The sequence below is a fragment of the Liolophura sinensis genome, chromosome 6 (assembly GCF_032854445.1).
Source record: "Liolophura sinensis isolate JHLJ2023 chromosome 6, CUHK_Ljap_v2, whole genome shotgun sequence".
NCBI classification, from domain to species: Eukaryota; Metazoa; Mollusca; class Polyplacophora; order Chitonida; family Chitonidae; genus Liolophura; species Liolophura sinensis.
Window position 1 is genome coordinate 21462494 of NC_088300.1, and position 16046 is coordinate 21478539.

At 39.9% G+C, this 16046-nt stretch overlaps 2 protein-coding genes across 2 annotated transcripts in view; one reads left to right on the plus strand and one right to left on the minus strand.

Annotated features, from left to right (window-relative positions):
- Positions 1-555: 555 nt before the first annotated feature.
- LOC135466137 (uncharacterized) lies at positions 556-4172 on the plus strand. Its single transcript, XM_064743506.1, has 2 exons — positions 556-692; positions 3745-4172. Exons 1-2 carry the CDS (start codon positions 630-632, stop codon positions 4090-4092), a joined length of 411 nt encoding a protein of 136 aa, XP_064599576.1. The 5' UTR covers positions 556-629; the 3' UTR covers positions 4093-4172.
- A 6620-nt stretch (positions 4173-10792) lies between these two features.
- The window catches only part of LOC135466999 (xanthine dehydrogenase/oxidase-like), a 33704-nt gene continuing 28450 nt past the window's right edge, over positions 10793-16046 (minus strand). The window contains exons 31-36 of the mRNA XM_064744752.1: positions 15746-15798; positions 15091-15205; positions 14310-14396; positions 12915-13082; positions 12333-12500; positions 10793-12159 (exon numbers count right to left, since the gene is read on the minus strand). Coding sequence (XP_064600822.1) covers positions 12109-12159; positions 12333-12500; positions 12915-13082; positions 14310-14396; positions 15091-15205; positions 15746-15798 — 642 coding nt within the window. The 3' untranslated portion in view covers positions 10793-12108. The remainder of the gene's footprint in view (positions 12160-12332; positions 12501-12914; positions 13083-14309; positions 14397-15090; positions 15206-15745; positions 15799-16046) is intronic.

Sequence of the window (16046 nt, forward strand, 5' to 3'; positions counted from 1 at the left end):
AACAGGTTATTATCTTTTGTTTGAGAAAACAAACAAAAGTTGAAGAACATGTAGAATCTGTATAAATTTAAGTAACTAGAGGGGAAGATGACAATAGAGGAAATGTGAGGAGCCTTACACAGAACGTAATTTTGTTCCATCCTGTTTTATTTACCGTGTAGAACATTTCACAACCCAAAAGACACGTTGTTTTTAAAACTTGTAGGCCTACCAGTGATTTCGTGTATACATGTTCTCGTACTGGCCTCATTACTATTTTTGTTTTAAACATTTTCTAACCTTACATGCGGTATTTTGTTAAGGATGGTCATTAATAATTAGCTTCAGTCTCTGTCAGCTTCTGCGACCTTTTCTTGCAGGTCATGACATAGTCTAGCTAATAATAAACATGTTAAGTGTACACACACAAGCCGGTGACCCACATTTTGGCAGAGACTAATCTAAGTGGGCCAGCGACCGGGTCTGGTTAGAAAGCACACCGCTTGACTGATCATGCGTGATTGTAAGCTTAAAGTACATGTTCTCATCGCAGCACCCCCCATGTTACGCCAGGCCTACGACGTGCGCACATATCCCCTGATATAAGTCCCTGTAATGTCTAGTTAGTGACGCAGAAAGGTGACAGCCCGATGGTGGAGATGTCGACCGAAGAAATCCAAGTCGTGGACGCACTTAACAACCGAGAAAAAGAGGTAAACTTTCTCCAAACTCATCTCCTGACCGATGTCTTTGTCTCTTGTGCCTTTCTTGTGCGCACTCAGTCACTTTGATATTATGACACATATCTTATTATATTCCTTACTATGTTGACCTTTATACATATAACTCTATGTGACCATGGCTAGAGTTCTAAATGTGACATTGGTATGGAAGAAGAGTTATCATTTTTATATACATGTGTATATGATGGTGAAAACTTCATGGTGCCGAATGTGTGCAGAGTACAACTTTCGGACGAAGGGGAAAAAACTTGCCACGAAGTCACTGAGTTACAATGTATGTAACTCAAGGGAAGCAACTCCTTTTATTAATATTACGTGATATTACACAGATAGTATGATATATGATTCATATGCTGTATCTGTATACCCTAGATGCCCTGATAAATTATGTCCGGGTCACATCGCCAGCCATTGGGTGTTATGTCCCCGATGTCAAATTATATGTCTATCAAATGAGCTTTGCTGTACTTTACTGTATTTTACTGTACTTTACTGTAACAGTGGTGTTTCCAGATAACAGTCCCTTCATTGATAAACCGGACCTGCATCGTATAACTAGGAAATTCTTGAATACGGTGATAAACACCAATAAAATAAAGAAATAGATACTTCAGCACTAAGATCCGATTAATGGGAAGTTAGGGATAACTTACAAACCAGTGGATCTGCCAACAACCTGTGTATGGTCGTGGGTTTCCCCCGGGATCTTTCCGATTTCCTCCCACCATAATGCTGGCCGCCGCCGTATAGGTGATATATTTTTGAGTATGGCGTAAAAACACAAATCAAGTAAATAAATAGATAAATGAGTAATTAAACACAAACCAAATCATCATCAAAACAAGCAATAAGAATTTAGGACAGCAAATGACATATTACTCCATTTCAAATACGACAGTGGCCTGGGTAGTGCGTGGGAATTGAGCACGTGCACCCTTCTGAACCTTCCCCACTCGTGATGGCTACCCCGAGAACCTGTTCTTATCTCTACTCTGCCAGTTTACTATGTCAGAGGACACATAGCTCTGGACATTTTTGATAATTTGCGAAGTATATCACCTAAGACAAATAAGGTACAGCCATTGGCCGGGATGTACTCCCGTTTAAACGTCATCTTCTAATCTCTTTGGTTATACATACTCTTGCAGAGTTTAATGCGTGCTAATTCATCAAGTAATATAACACAGGTAAATATACAGGTATTATGCAAACTCGTAACTAATTTTTTTCATTGCGTTGTCATGCAAACTCATTTTAGCTGAAAAAGGGACGAAAACAAATAGGTTATTGTTAATTTGCCCCAGAAATTTTATTGCCTAGATTTATCAAGGGTTCAAAGAATTTTTTTGTTTTAACTTGTGCCATCCAGGATGTACATACTTTCATAAAGACAAAAAACAAGCAAACGTGTTACAAATATGGCGTTATTTATAGGCCTTTTGTATTATAAATATATCACGCGCATATTTCATAAAAGAAAGCATACATCTATGATGTCGTTGGTTTTCCTCAAGCTCTGCACGGTTTCCTTCCACCATAATGCTGGCCGCCGTCGAATAAGTGAAACATTCTTGAATGCGGCGTAAAACACCAATCAAGTAAATAAATAATATCTGGTGTCCACAAGAAAGCGTGTCTAGCAGAAATATCTGCTATGAAATATATGACACAATCATAATGAATGAAGGAATAAATGATGATGGCTTAAGTGAGTGAGTGAGTGCTTGGGGTTTAACGTCGTACTCAACAATTTTTCAGTCATATGACGACGAAGGAATCATTAGGGTGCATGTACGTGTAATGTGCCTCCTTGATGCAGGACGGATTTCCACCGCTCTTTTATTTAGTGCTGCTTCACTGAGACGACTTACCGAAGGCAAGTAAGCCGCCCCGCCCGAGCCATTATACTGATACGGGTCAACCAGTCGTTGCACTATCCCCTTCATGCTGAACGCCAAGCGAGGAAGTTACAACTTCCTCTTTTAAAGTCTTAGGTGTGACTCGATCAAGGATTGATCCTGGATCTACCGGTCCCGAAGCGGACGCTCTACCAACTGTGCTATCCGGGCCGGTTATGATGATGGCTTAACGCAACCTTGGCAATAATATATTATCTAATATAAACAGATATGCATTAATTTTGGCCACTGACCTGAGATTTGTCCTAAGGAGGTTACTGTTAGTAATACACGTAAACACGTGATAGTACGAAGACGAGCGGAATCTTACAGAGACTTATCACTGTCTGTGTAGGTACACATATGTAGGCCCCTATAGAGGGTCGCAGGCCGATGACAGGATGTAAAGGAGATCTCGGGGATTATTGTGTGTGTTGAGGGAGGCATATGGGCTGAAAAATGGGCCATAAATATAGCCTGAATAGCCTGTAACGTTACCATACATACTGCCTTGGTGTCATCGGGCAGATTCAATCTCTGTCACATGTGTGAAGAGACGTCTGGCTACTTAAGATCAAATACGGTCTAATAAAGAGAGTGGTAAATTTATGTTGAGCGTTCATTGGCTGTCCAGCAATGTTTCCATGCAGGTCATTCAGTGGAAATCCACCTTATTTTCGAAAATAAGAAATTACATTACATGCACTAAGTGCATTGTAGTTACTTAGATTTTGTCATACCAAACCAAATAATTTAAAATTTCCATAGGTGTTAAACACTCAAGTGAAAACGTGTCTGCTAACCAATCCGCTAAAATATGTTAACAGCGGAATGAAAGATATTTGCTGAACTGCAATTTAATACTGTGCGAGAACACCACTTCTCAATTTTACATTAATTGTTTTGTTTGTTTTTTTTTTCTTTGTTTTTATTTTTTGTTTTCTTTTTTTTGGTATATTATGTGTATTTGATAATAGTAGGCTTCGTTGATCACTTTAGCATGGAACATTATGCACAAAGTAGCATTCTGTGATCTTAGTGTCAATAAACTGTCTACTAATCCGTTACCCTCAGTATTCTATCTCTTACATAAAATTTCTCCATCGTTTTGTCATCTGTTGTAGATTTACAGAACACTGGATGTTTTTTCCCATGGAGTAAGCAATAGTAAAAGTTTAGTCGTAGAAGACAGTAACCGTGAAGTTACGGAGGCCTCCCAGTTGGATTGTGAGGTCATTTCCCAGGGGGATTACCAGGTCACATCGCAATCAAGTATCTTAAATATTGTGTCACAAACCATCGTAGATGACCAAGACAACAACAACGTCATCACTGAGGCGCAACTCAGCGACCACGAACTACTCAACCTGCAGACAGGAGCGAAGCTGTACCACGGAGACGGTTTCCCAGTCACCATCGAAGAGGAAAAAGAAGACGAAGTCGAGGTTTGCTTGGTGTATGGGCCAATTTGAGCCGCTTCCTATCCTGTCCTTCTCACTAGCCCAGACGGCCACTTTCCTTGGTAATTTTCTCTTTCTGTCTAATCCGTTTGATCCGTAAACACAATTTCCTGGATGAGGGGCCAGACACGATCCACATATCGAATTGCCATTCCTTGGAAAGGTTTATTAGCTGCCAATAAAAGTCTGTTCCAGTAAGATTACCATACTATCAAAACGAGACCATTTCTGTACCTGGAAACTCATCAGTGCAATGTGGAATGGTTTGTGTGGTTAGCGAAGCCTCATTCCTGGAGTTTGTGTTTATGAGGGGTGTGTGTCTTTGCCGTAAGCCGAGTATGCTTAGATTCTCTAACAGGGAAATTCCCTAGTAATCAGTTGTGACTGGGGAATCCACTCTGAAATAGATGTGACAGTCTTGATCCTAAGGCAGCACATATAATAAATATGACATCACCTCTGAAAACAACTCTATTTTTTATGCAGCTATTGTCAACTGAGGTCCATGTCCTTCCACTACTCTAAGAGATTATCTCAGAGCTATGTCAAGAGATGATAATGTTATATTTATACTGAGCTGAGATTCTTTGGTAATGAGATCGTATCCAGCATTTCTTTTCATGCTATGTGTATTCAAATGTCTGACATATCAAGTGTAGTCAAATATCAGAAGCCTACTAAAGTATAAATGCCCAAAACAAGTAATTCTAGCAACTGAATGTGTGTCAAATTGAGCATTACTAATGCAGTATCAGGGTGTAAATTCGATAAAGTCACTTTTTTTTACTTTCTCTTAAAATTCATAGAGGCCTTTATTGAACACAATTGCATGTAGATAGTGTCCCGTAGTTTTCCTCAAGCCAAGCGTCAAACATGCTGCTGGGTGTTGCTTAGGAACGTTGTCACGGCAAGCGTTGATATCCATTGTTCAAGAACTGATATCCATTGTTCAAGAACTCTGACTGAGGTATCAATCACAGTGATTGGGATCATAGTGGGGTCGTGTTTTCGACTCCAGTAGCCGCTGAATAACTGTTTATCTTATCTGTAAGTCATGATTTTCCACGAAAGGCTTCAACCATTATATCTTCCTGTTTGTCAAATATTGGTGTAATATAAAGTAAAATCAAAAAATTCGCTTCACCCACTTTCGTTTCACTCACTTCAAAAAAACAACTCATTTATGTAGGCATTAACTAAGCCTCAGATTGCTGAGGGAAACCATCAACAGATTTCAGTATGCCTTATGGATTACGTATTTTTCTTACTGATGTACCTTTGATTAAGGCAAATTCCTAAGTGTATGTCACAAAATGCTATACAATCTTGCTGCCTTAATTGTATAGTTTACACTTGTTTGCGATCAGCCGGATTACTCTGCTTCGCCTAGGAAGCTTTGCTATGTACAGTGCCGGCTTGAGCTCTTTTGCTGTTGATATAGTCCTGAAATATGGAAAGCAAGATACGTCTCCGCTTAATTCTTTCTTTTCTCCTTTGACTACAAAGACTAAAGATAGGTAGGCCTTCTTCTTATTAGACTATAAACGCTTTTCTCATACAGGACTATTGCTGATATGGATACGATTGTATTTGAATCCTCAGATCATTGTTGTGACCAGAGATGTTTTACATTTTATCATGCTTACCGCAAATGTTAGCTTATAACTTGTTAGATGCCTGTGTACTTTCATGTACTAAGTCATCCTGTGTGTTCTCTGGGTCAGTCACACACTATACGTGTACTAAGTTAACCTGTGTGTTCTCTGAGTCAGCCACATATTACACGTGTGCTAAGTCAACCTATGTGTTCTCTGAGTCAGCCACAGACTATACATGTACAATGTCAACCTGTGTGTTCTCTGAGTCATACACGGACTATACATGTACTAAGTTAACCTGTGTATTCTCTGAGTCATACACGGACTATACGTGTACTAAGTTAACCTGTGTGTTCTCTGAGTCATACACGGACTATACGTGTACTAAGTTAACCTGTGTGTTCTCTGAGTCAGCCACATATTACACGTGTGCTAAATCAACCTATGTGTTCTCTGAGTCAGCCACAGACTATACATGTACAATGTCAACCTGTGTGTTCTCTGAGTCATACACGGACTATGCATGTACTAAGTCAACCTGTGTGTTCTCTGAGTCATACACAGACTATGCATGTACTAAGTCAACCTGTGTGTTCTCTGGGTCAGTCACAGACTATACGTGTACTAAGTCAACCTGTGTGTTCTCTGGGTCAGTCACAGACTATACGTGTACTAAGTCAACCTGTGTGTTCTCTGAGTCAGCCACATATTACACGTGTGCTAAGTCAACCTGTGTGTTCTCTGGGTCAGTCACACACTATACATGTACTAAGTTAACCTGTGTGTTCTCTGAGTCAGCCACACATTACACGTGTGCTAAGTCAACCTATGTGTTCTCTGAGTCATACACAGACTATACATGTACAATGTCAACCTGTGTGTTCTCTGAGTCATACATGGACTGTATGTGTACTAAGTCAAACCCGTGTGTTCTCTAAGTCATACACAGACTATACATGTACAATGTCAACCTGTGTGTTCTCTGAGTCATGCATGGACTGTATGTGTACTAAGTCAATCTGTGTGTTCTCTGAGTCATACACAGACTATACATGTACTAAGTCAATCTGTGTGTTCTCTGAGTCAGTCACAGACAATAGGGGGTACTAAGTCATCCTTTGTGTTCTCTGAGTCAACCACGGACTATACATGTACTAAGTTAACCTGTGTATTCTCTGAGTCAACCACGGACTATACATGTACTAAGTCAACCTGTGTGTTCTCTGAGTCAGCCACATATTACACGTGTGCTAAGTCAACCTGTGTGTTCTCTGGGTCAGTCACAGACTATACGTGTACTAAGTCAACCTGTGTGTTCTCTGGGTCAGTCACAGACTATACGTGTACTAAGTCAACCTGTGTGTTCTCTGAGTCAGCCACATATTACACGTGTGCTAAGTCAACCTGTGTGTTCTCTGGGTCAGTCACACACTATACATGTACTAAGTTAACCTGTGTGTTCTCTGAGTCAGCCACACATTACACGTGTGCTAAGTCAACCTATGTGTTCTCTGAGTCATACACAGACTATACATGTACAATGTCAACCTGTGTGTTCTCTGAGTCATACATGGACTGTATGTGTACTAAGTCAACCCGTGTGTTCTCTAAGTCATACACAGACTATACATGTACAATGTCAACCTGTGTGTTCTCTGAGTCATGCATGGACTGTATGTGTACTAAGTCAATCTGTGTGTTCTCTGAGTCATACACAGACTATACATGTACTAAGTCAATCTGTGTGTTCTCTGAGTCAGTCACAGACAATAGGGGTACTAAGTCATCCTTTGTGTTCTCTGAGTCAACCACGGACTATACATGTACTAAGTTAACCTGTGTATTCTCTGAGTCAACCACGGACTATACATGTACTAAGTCAACCTGTGTGTTCTCTGAGTCAGCCACATATTACACGTGTGCTAAGTCAACCTGTGTGTTCTCTGGGTCAGTCACAGACTATACATGTACTAAGTTAACCTGTGTATTCTCTGAGTCATACATGGACTGTATGTGTCAGCCTATGTGTTCTCTGAGTCATACACAGACTATACATGTACTAAGTCAATCTGTGTGTTCTCTGAGTCAGTCACAGACTATAGGGGTACTAAGTCATCCTTTGTGTTCTCTGAGTCAACCACGGACTATACATGTACTAAGTTAACCTGTGTGTTCTCTGAGTCATACACAGACAATAGGTGTACTAAATCATCCTTTGTGTTCTCTGGGTCAACCACGGACTATACATGTACTAAGTCAACCTGTGTGTTCTCTGAGTCAGTCACAGACAATAGGGGTACTAAGTCATCCTTTGTGTTCTCTGGGTCAACCACGGACTATACATGTACTAAGTTACCCTGTGTATTCTCTGAGTCATACATGGACTGTATGTGTCAGCCTATGTGTTCTCTGAGTCATACACAGACTATACATGTACTAAGTCAATCTGTGTGTTCTCTGAGTCAGTCACAGACAATAGGGGTACTAAGTCATCCTTTGTGTTCTCTGAGTCAACCACGGACTATACATGTACTAAGTCAACCTGTGTGTTCTCTGAGTCAGTCACAGACAATAGGTGTACTAAATCATCCTTTGTGTTCCCTGGGTCAACCACGGACTATACATGTACTAAGTCAACCTGTGTGTTCTCTGTCACAGACAATAGGTGTACTAAGTCATCCTCTGTGTTCTCTGAGTCATACACGGACTATACATGTACTAAGTTATCCTGTGTATTCTCTGAGTCATACACGGACTATACATGTACTAAGTCAACCTGTGTGTTCTCTGAGTCATACACGGACTATACATGTACTAAGTCAACCTGTGTGTTCTCTGAGTCATACACGGACTATACATGTACTAAGTCAACCTGTGTGTTCTCTGAGTCAAACACGGACTATACATGTACTAAGTCAACCTGTGTGTTCTCTGAGTCAGATGCAGAATATACATGTAATTAGTCAGCCTGTATTTTTTCTGAGTCATACATAGACTATACATGCCGTGTTTGTTTCTGCTGTGTCTTTCTTCAGAGTCATTTTATATAGTTACCTTGAACAGCTTTCTTCTATGACGCAGTTTATGACTGAGTAACAATCAATTTTAATACATGTTTATATACTATGTCACGAACGTCATTTAATATGTATGTTTGTCACGGCAGGCAAAATTAATTTCTATTAATGGAAGTTATTCGCTGATCTAGATCTAGAATATCACAATTAAGCTGGCCTCTTGATGTTAATAGTGTTAGACTTGTAAACACAATATTTGTCTTGTCTATGTCTGACCACACTGGCTACATGATGTATCCCGTGATCCTTTGTTCCCGTCTACACGACTGGGTGCAAGATGACCGATGGATGAATGGGTCCCTGGTCAGAGTAGGCTGGGTAACCTTGGTTTAGAGAATATCAAAGCTTCATCCCTATGACATGTATATGTTTATGTAGTTTTGGCTTGCATGTGGTCTCTTCACAGGAACATATTCAGTGCTTTCTTGCGGTACCCACCGAGACTTCACCAGAGCCACCAAATCAGGCGAAGGGAAGTAAGGAAGGTAAATAATCCAAATAAGCATAAATTGTAAATACAAAAGTCTTGTCTTGAGCTTTGCCTTTTTAACAAACGAGAAACTGATCATGCAGATAATTAAATATGCCCTTTTCCTGTGGGTAGACTGCGCTCTTTCATTTCATATACTCCATTCTCCGCACCCTCTCGGACCTGTAGTTAGCAAGTTGTGGTCTAGTATATTTTTTTCTTTTGTAATTATTTCTTCCTTCCAGTTTATTAATAAATTTGTGGGTGCCACTGCATTTTTCACGTGTTAATCCCAATGGGACGTGATCTTTGCAGTGACGTGTTTTCTGTGGTACCCGGATGACGATCGCCAACCTGTGTGTGAAGAGGCTCTTGAGTATCTTCGCATGGGGATCGGAAGCCGTGGGCTGAGTTTGAATGCAGAGACAATTGATCTGAGCCGGTTTCAGGTGGATTTCCCTGTCCTGATTTTCTGTCTACCTCCATATAACACACCCAATCAGCTCTCTGTTGGTGAGTTCAACCGATGGCTGCCTGCATATTAATATCTCATATTGGAATCATTAATCCCACTGATATTGTTTATTTATTTATTTATTTCATGGGTGTTTTGCGCGGTACTTATTTCACTTATACGACGGCGGTGAGCATTATGGTTGGAGGAAACAGAGCAGAGCCCAGGGGGAACTCACGACCATCCGCAAGTTGTTGACAAACCGAACGATCGGGATGTATTTACAAATACCAGATATATACTCACTGAGAAATGACTGTAATATTTATTATGAAGGTGTTCCAATGAGTCATACTGCCACTACCATTAAACCATGTTGTGACACTGCCCGACTGCTGAGTTAATGAGTTAATGACGTACTATTCAGCGGATCACACAAAATTGCAGAGCTCACAACTGAAATGAATTTTGCCCATTTCCCTCATTGTAAAATGTTGAATACTGGAGCGTTCAGCGTAAAGCAAAAAATGATACGACAGCGAAAACCTGCACCACAGCTAAATACACAAATTCCCTCACTACAGACACACAGGCATGATTCTGGAGAAGAATATTTTATAGGATAAAAATGTTTCTAATTCCTGAATTAGAATCATGACCAGCATTTAGTGGAGAGGTCCTTAGTCCAAGGCCAACCTGTGCGCTAAATGTCATACAAACTCATAATGCATAACCTCGTCCCTAAAAGTTTCAACGGTCAGACAGACAGATGAACACTGGTGAAAAAAAAACATACCACCTTGGCGGAGGTAGCGAATAAACGATTGTCTATTGTCACGCCAGAATTTCTCACGGAACACGGTATGCCTTTAATAAGAATATAGGTATTTACAGGCGAATATCGGTAGAGAAAATTGCGTTATGTATTTCAGAAGCATATGTTACAACATTTCTTTGGTCGTTGGCATTCTATATCTATCACGAAGACGTTTTGACTATAATTTACTACAAGATATGTCTATAGCGGTATTTGTTGAATGATACCAACTTGACTGTATGTCATTATTAATGGCGTCTTTTGCAGCATTAAAATTTAATCTTTGTAGGTGAAATGTCTGTCGCTCTGGTCGTCATTCATCAAGATCCGCCTCTTCCTGGAAACCCCGACACCCCATTGGCCGATGATCTCTATTGGAGGCGGTACCGAAATCTGTCACTCATTCTGGACCTAGTGATGACACATGGCATATTTCACAGTTCAAGGACAAATTCGAAAAGTATATCCAATTTACTGGAGTTTCTGAATATGTGAAGATTTTTTAAACAAGCCATTCGTATGTACGTTGGTACAGTTCTTTTACTGGCGGATATTTCTGATTTTTTTCTCTTCATGCATCGAGTGGTTTCATGTATGTGCATTATTTAAAGTTGATCAATGCCATTCGTCATCCACGGACATATGCACTTGTACTGAACTTGGCTTTAAACTGGATTATGCTTGGTCGGATTTTACTAGAGACTATAAAATAACTGGTATTGTAAAATGTATTTTTATGTTGTTCTATTGCTGATATCAACTCATTTAAGCCTCCGAGCCTTGTTCCCATTGTAGATCATTGCGCGTTTTGTTTTGGCCTTTCTTGACATATAGATCCAATCTTGACAACGCACTATTACAAATATAATAGGCCGGTTAGAAGACTCTCTGAGGGTATATCAAGAAGTATTAGAGATCCCAGAGCACCAGACAGAGACCTTGCCAGGCGAACTTCACAGTCACTTTAGTCAAAACTATATAGCGGTATACATAGTTGTACCAGGAACGGTATAAATAGCATTGAAGTATGATGAACACTAAAAAACATAATGGTTTGCAGCCGTAATGAGTATGCCTATAGTAGGGCTATGTAATTATGTATCCGTTGCTTCCGACTGTATGATGCAAAACATTGTACAGATGTGGCTCTTAACTTGACAACCAAAGTTACCTCCCCTGCCTCCAGGCCTATCCTCTGTTGTCTAACATACGATCATGTGGGTTTTTCTGAAACGACACAACACTCAACGAAGTCTTTCTTCTGGGTCTAGAATATGTTTTATTGGCATAAAATATTACTGTTTCCGAGTACAGGTGTATGGAATAATAATTATAAGATATATTTTATGCTTCCTTAACAACTGGTATGTGAAATTAAGGAAATACTTTGGAGTTTAAGACACTTTTGAGAAATTAGTGCTATATCAGTTTACACCTTAAGAACGAGATACGTTGATTCCCAAATAATTTGGTTTCTATTTGTATAAATAGTAATTGTTTCACAATATCCATTAAAACTGATCACTTTAAACTTGGCACCAATAAACATTCAACAAAGTTTCCTCTTTGCGGTGTTCACGAATCGATTTCAATATCCAGGATGAATGGAAACGTCAAAGGTCAACAAACCAGGGTTTGAAAGTTCCAGGTTCAGCGATTGGAAACTACAACACATAAGAAACGTATGTGATCAGAAAGTTGTGAATAATAGCATTCATTAGGTTTAAAAATTTATAAATACCTAGTAAATTGCGCTCAGTGTGAAGCCAAATAATACTACATGACAGACTATCCTGTAGTCGTATTTATTTCTTTAGCCACAGAGCGGTTTACTTACCTCTTTTGTAAACCTGTCAGTACACGCCAGTCGGATCTTGTCGATAGTCGCCGGTGAATCCAGTTGAAAGTTTTCGGATAAACCCGAGTCGAAGCGGGCCGACATGATGGCATCTTTGATAGCTAGGAACACAGACGCCGCTAAGGCGACTGGGGGCTCACCGATACCCTGGCAAAGACAGAATTTGGCGAAGAATGCATTGGTAGGTTCTAATCTAGTCCTGTAAGGTCTTTTGATCCATAGCAGCCTTGCAAAGGGGCCCTAAGCTACTTAAATGTGAACAACAACGATTTCAAATTTTGCAAACCACAAAATGTGGTCAACATTTTTCGTGTGTTATTGTACAACATTGTTGAAATTTCATTAGGAAAAATAATTAAGTATTTAATATATATCTTTGTGATTGTTTTTTTTTTTTTTTTTTTGTCTGGGCTTTTGTTGCAATGGTGACCTAACTCTTCACTATATGATGCCATGGATGTCAGTTCTCTAGTATACTTCTAAACTTGTCCCCAAAACGTGATACTGTAACGGTAATTAAATCAGCAAAGTAAGACTAAAAAGAGATGTAATATCACGCACCTTAGATGAGTACACTGCCCGGGGGTTAGGAGTTCCTTTCAGGAGAGATACCTTAAACTCCTGGGGGATGTCTCTGACCGTCGGTACTTTGTAACTGAAAGGGCCCCGGGTTAAGACCTTGCCATCCGGGGTGATCTTTAACTGCTCTGTCAGCATCAGCCCACAACCCTTAAAGAACAGCCCATGTTTTATATATTATATATATATATATATATATATATATATATATATATATATATATATATATATATATACACACACACACAATAGGTACAGTTTAGGACTGGTGGGTGCCACGTAAGAACAGCACAATTTCAACGGGATATAGGCCGAAGTCCGAAGTGGAATGTATTACGTCATTTCAGTGACGCTGTACATTCCACTGCAGCGTCAACAGGGCGACGTCACAGTGAGTAGACAAAATAAGCCACAGATGAAACTGCAGCACGCAGACTTGTGACGTGCAAGACCTGTGTCACACTGGCGCCACATAAGGCCGAACCAGCGTTTCCATGGCATGCTAAAAGTACATTATTTATTTAGTTGATTGGTACTTCATGCCGTACTCAAGAATATTTCACTTACACGACGGCGGCCAGCATTATGGTGGAAGAAAACCGGTCAGAGCCCGCGAGAAAACCCACGACCATGCGCAGTCTTCTGCCAGACCTTCCAACGTATACGGCTAGAAAGAAAGCCAGCATAATGATCCTAAAAATAAAATCGCGCTGTTGCCTTTGTTGACATGGCCATATTGTTTTCCCATATGAACAGTGACCTAATCTGCTCAAAATTTCCAAATTTGAATCGCACGATCCGTCATTTGATTTGTCATATCCGAAAGAATAGAGTGTTTATCCAAAAAAATGAAGACTGTACCTTTTCCTATTATCGTTTATTTCTCTATATATACATCATGCTGAAAAACTTGGCTCTGATTTTATGGCTTATACAATCCAAAAGAAATTTACCTGTAAAAATTTAAGGGCTTGAAAGTTCCTAGTGATGCATTAATTTGACCAAAAGCTACGCCATGTGGTCGCAAATGGCTCCAACGCAAAGCAGCATTTTGGTCAATCAAAGGCATAGGATACTGTCACTGTACAGGTAACATCGCACACAAGGACGGCCATCAGTGATTTGCATTTCGCAGTTATCCCACGCTGGAATGGTCAATAATCTCCTATGGTCTAACTTAAACAAATCTGTTCCTTTCTTACCAAACATGCAATTCATGCAATGAAAAATTGTGTTCCTTGAAGAAACAAAACTCCTCGTTGACGTTGCTCTCGTGGATACAGCTGTTTCTTAAATCGACAACGGCGTTTCTTACCAACACAAGCTGTGGGTCCCTTTGGGAAAAAAGATCGTTGTAGGAACAAAGATTTTCTTTACCTGAACAAATGCGCCTTGGATCTGGCCTATGTCCACCGCTGGATTCAGGCTACTCCCAACATCCATCACAATGTCAGTGCGTAAAATCTAGAAATTAATACAACAGTTGGTATTTTTTTTTTTTTTTTTTACTTATTTATTTTTTTATTTCAATGTTCGAGTTTTACGCGGCAAACTCGAGGATATTGGACTAATAGGACGAAGGTCAGTTTCATGAGAAGGTGAAACCGGACAGCGCTCCGGAGCACTCGCCATTCAGTGGGGGTGCCTACGTGAAAAACGTTAGAGATATCTAAACTTCGTATATAGAGAAACACTGGTTGAAACCATCCAGAACATTGCATTTTACTAAAATAAGTTCGACGAAACAAAAGAAACATTAGTAGGGCACTGTGTACAGTATACTGAAACTTATTTTCTTCTCTTGTTTTTGGAAACATGTCAAAGTATACATCCTAGTCTCTCATATGTTTGGTCGATTTCTGGATATAAGATTTACAGTAGTGACACCCATTAGTTTTATGTGAATACGCTGATTAATTAATCGACAAGAGAGTGTTTGGTCTCGACATGCGGGTCTTTTCGTCTATAGAGAAATCCGGAACTGTTCACCCGCTTTAAGTTAGCCATGTAAACATTATTAATATATCAACTCCAAACTACCGTTGTGTAAGTCCATGGAAAGAGCGATGTATAAAAATACATGTCCTTGACCACACTGTTTGCCCAGTATTGAAAGCAAAAATCTGACAATTATTAAGAGAGGAGAAAATCAGTATACCTGGTATTCGCCCGTCAAGCAGTCTATCTCTACCTCGGAACAAGCAGCCCCTGTCGTGAAGTAATTGAACACTTCACCGTGCAGGGTGTCGGTGTTGTAGTTCAAATCTGGTGTCCTGCGTAGAAGAAAAAACGCCAGAAACAAATTGTAAATTAAAAACAATTCTTCCTGCGTAAATGGAGATTTGGGTCCAGTCTGAATAGACCTTTCGGAACTGTCAATCAAGAACACGCAAGTAACTAGTCATAAGCAGTATTTTTAGATCAACCGGATGTTCCACACATTGGTTACAAATGTCCAATTTTTCTGTGACGACAAGGATTCACCGAGAATGGAATAAAACGTAAGGTTGTCAGGAGAAGGGGTGGTGGGACATCGGATGTGTTGGATCCATCCACTGACCAATACTGTGTTAAAATGAATGAATAATACATTATCATTTTGCCCAGAAAACGTCATCGGAAAGACAATTGGTTTAGCCGGAAGAAAGGCCCTTGATGGTATACTACTTAATGTCTGTTTTTCTAGATAAGAGAAGACATGTAAGCAACATTGCAGTGGACAAATAATACCATGCACATCTGGTCATAGCCTACTGAAAGTGAGTAGACAAATATTAAACCGATCCACTTAAGTTGATAAAAAACTGAGTCACCTGTAGAATCCAGTGGCGGACAGAGAAACCCTGGCTTTGTACGCTGCCATCACCTGGACAAAACACAACATATATTGGTTGGCACTGACTGCTCCATACCTAAGAATGATGTGCGCTACTACAAGGTAAAAATAATTCATACAACCTGGCCTAATTTCCAGTGTTTTGTTATTATTTAATAGTTAGTGAACAATGCGTTATAAATGAAGACGCACATATTTTATATATCGTCAGTTTACCTCAGTCAAGATTTGATGTAAATGCTTCAACAGTAGCAAATTACACGCCCCATAGCACCATT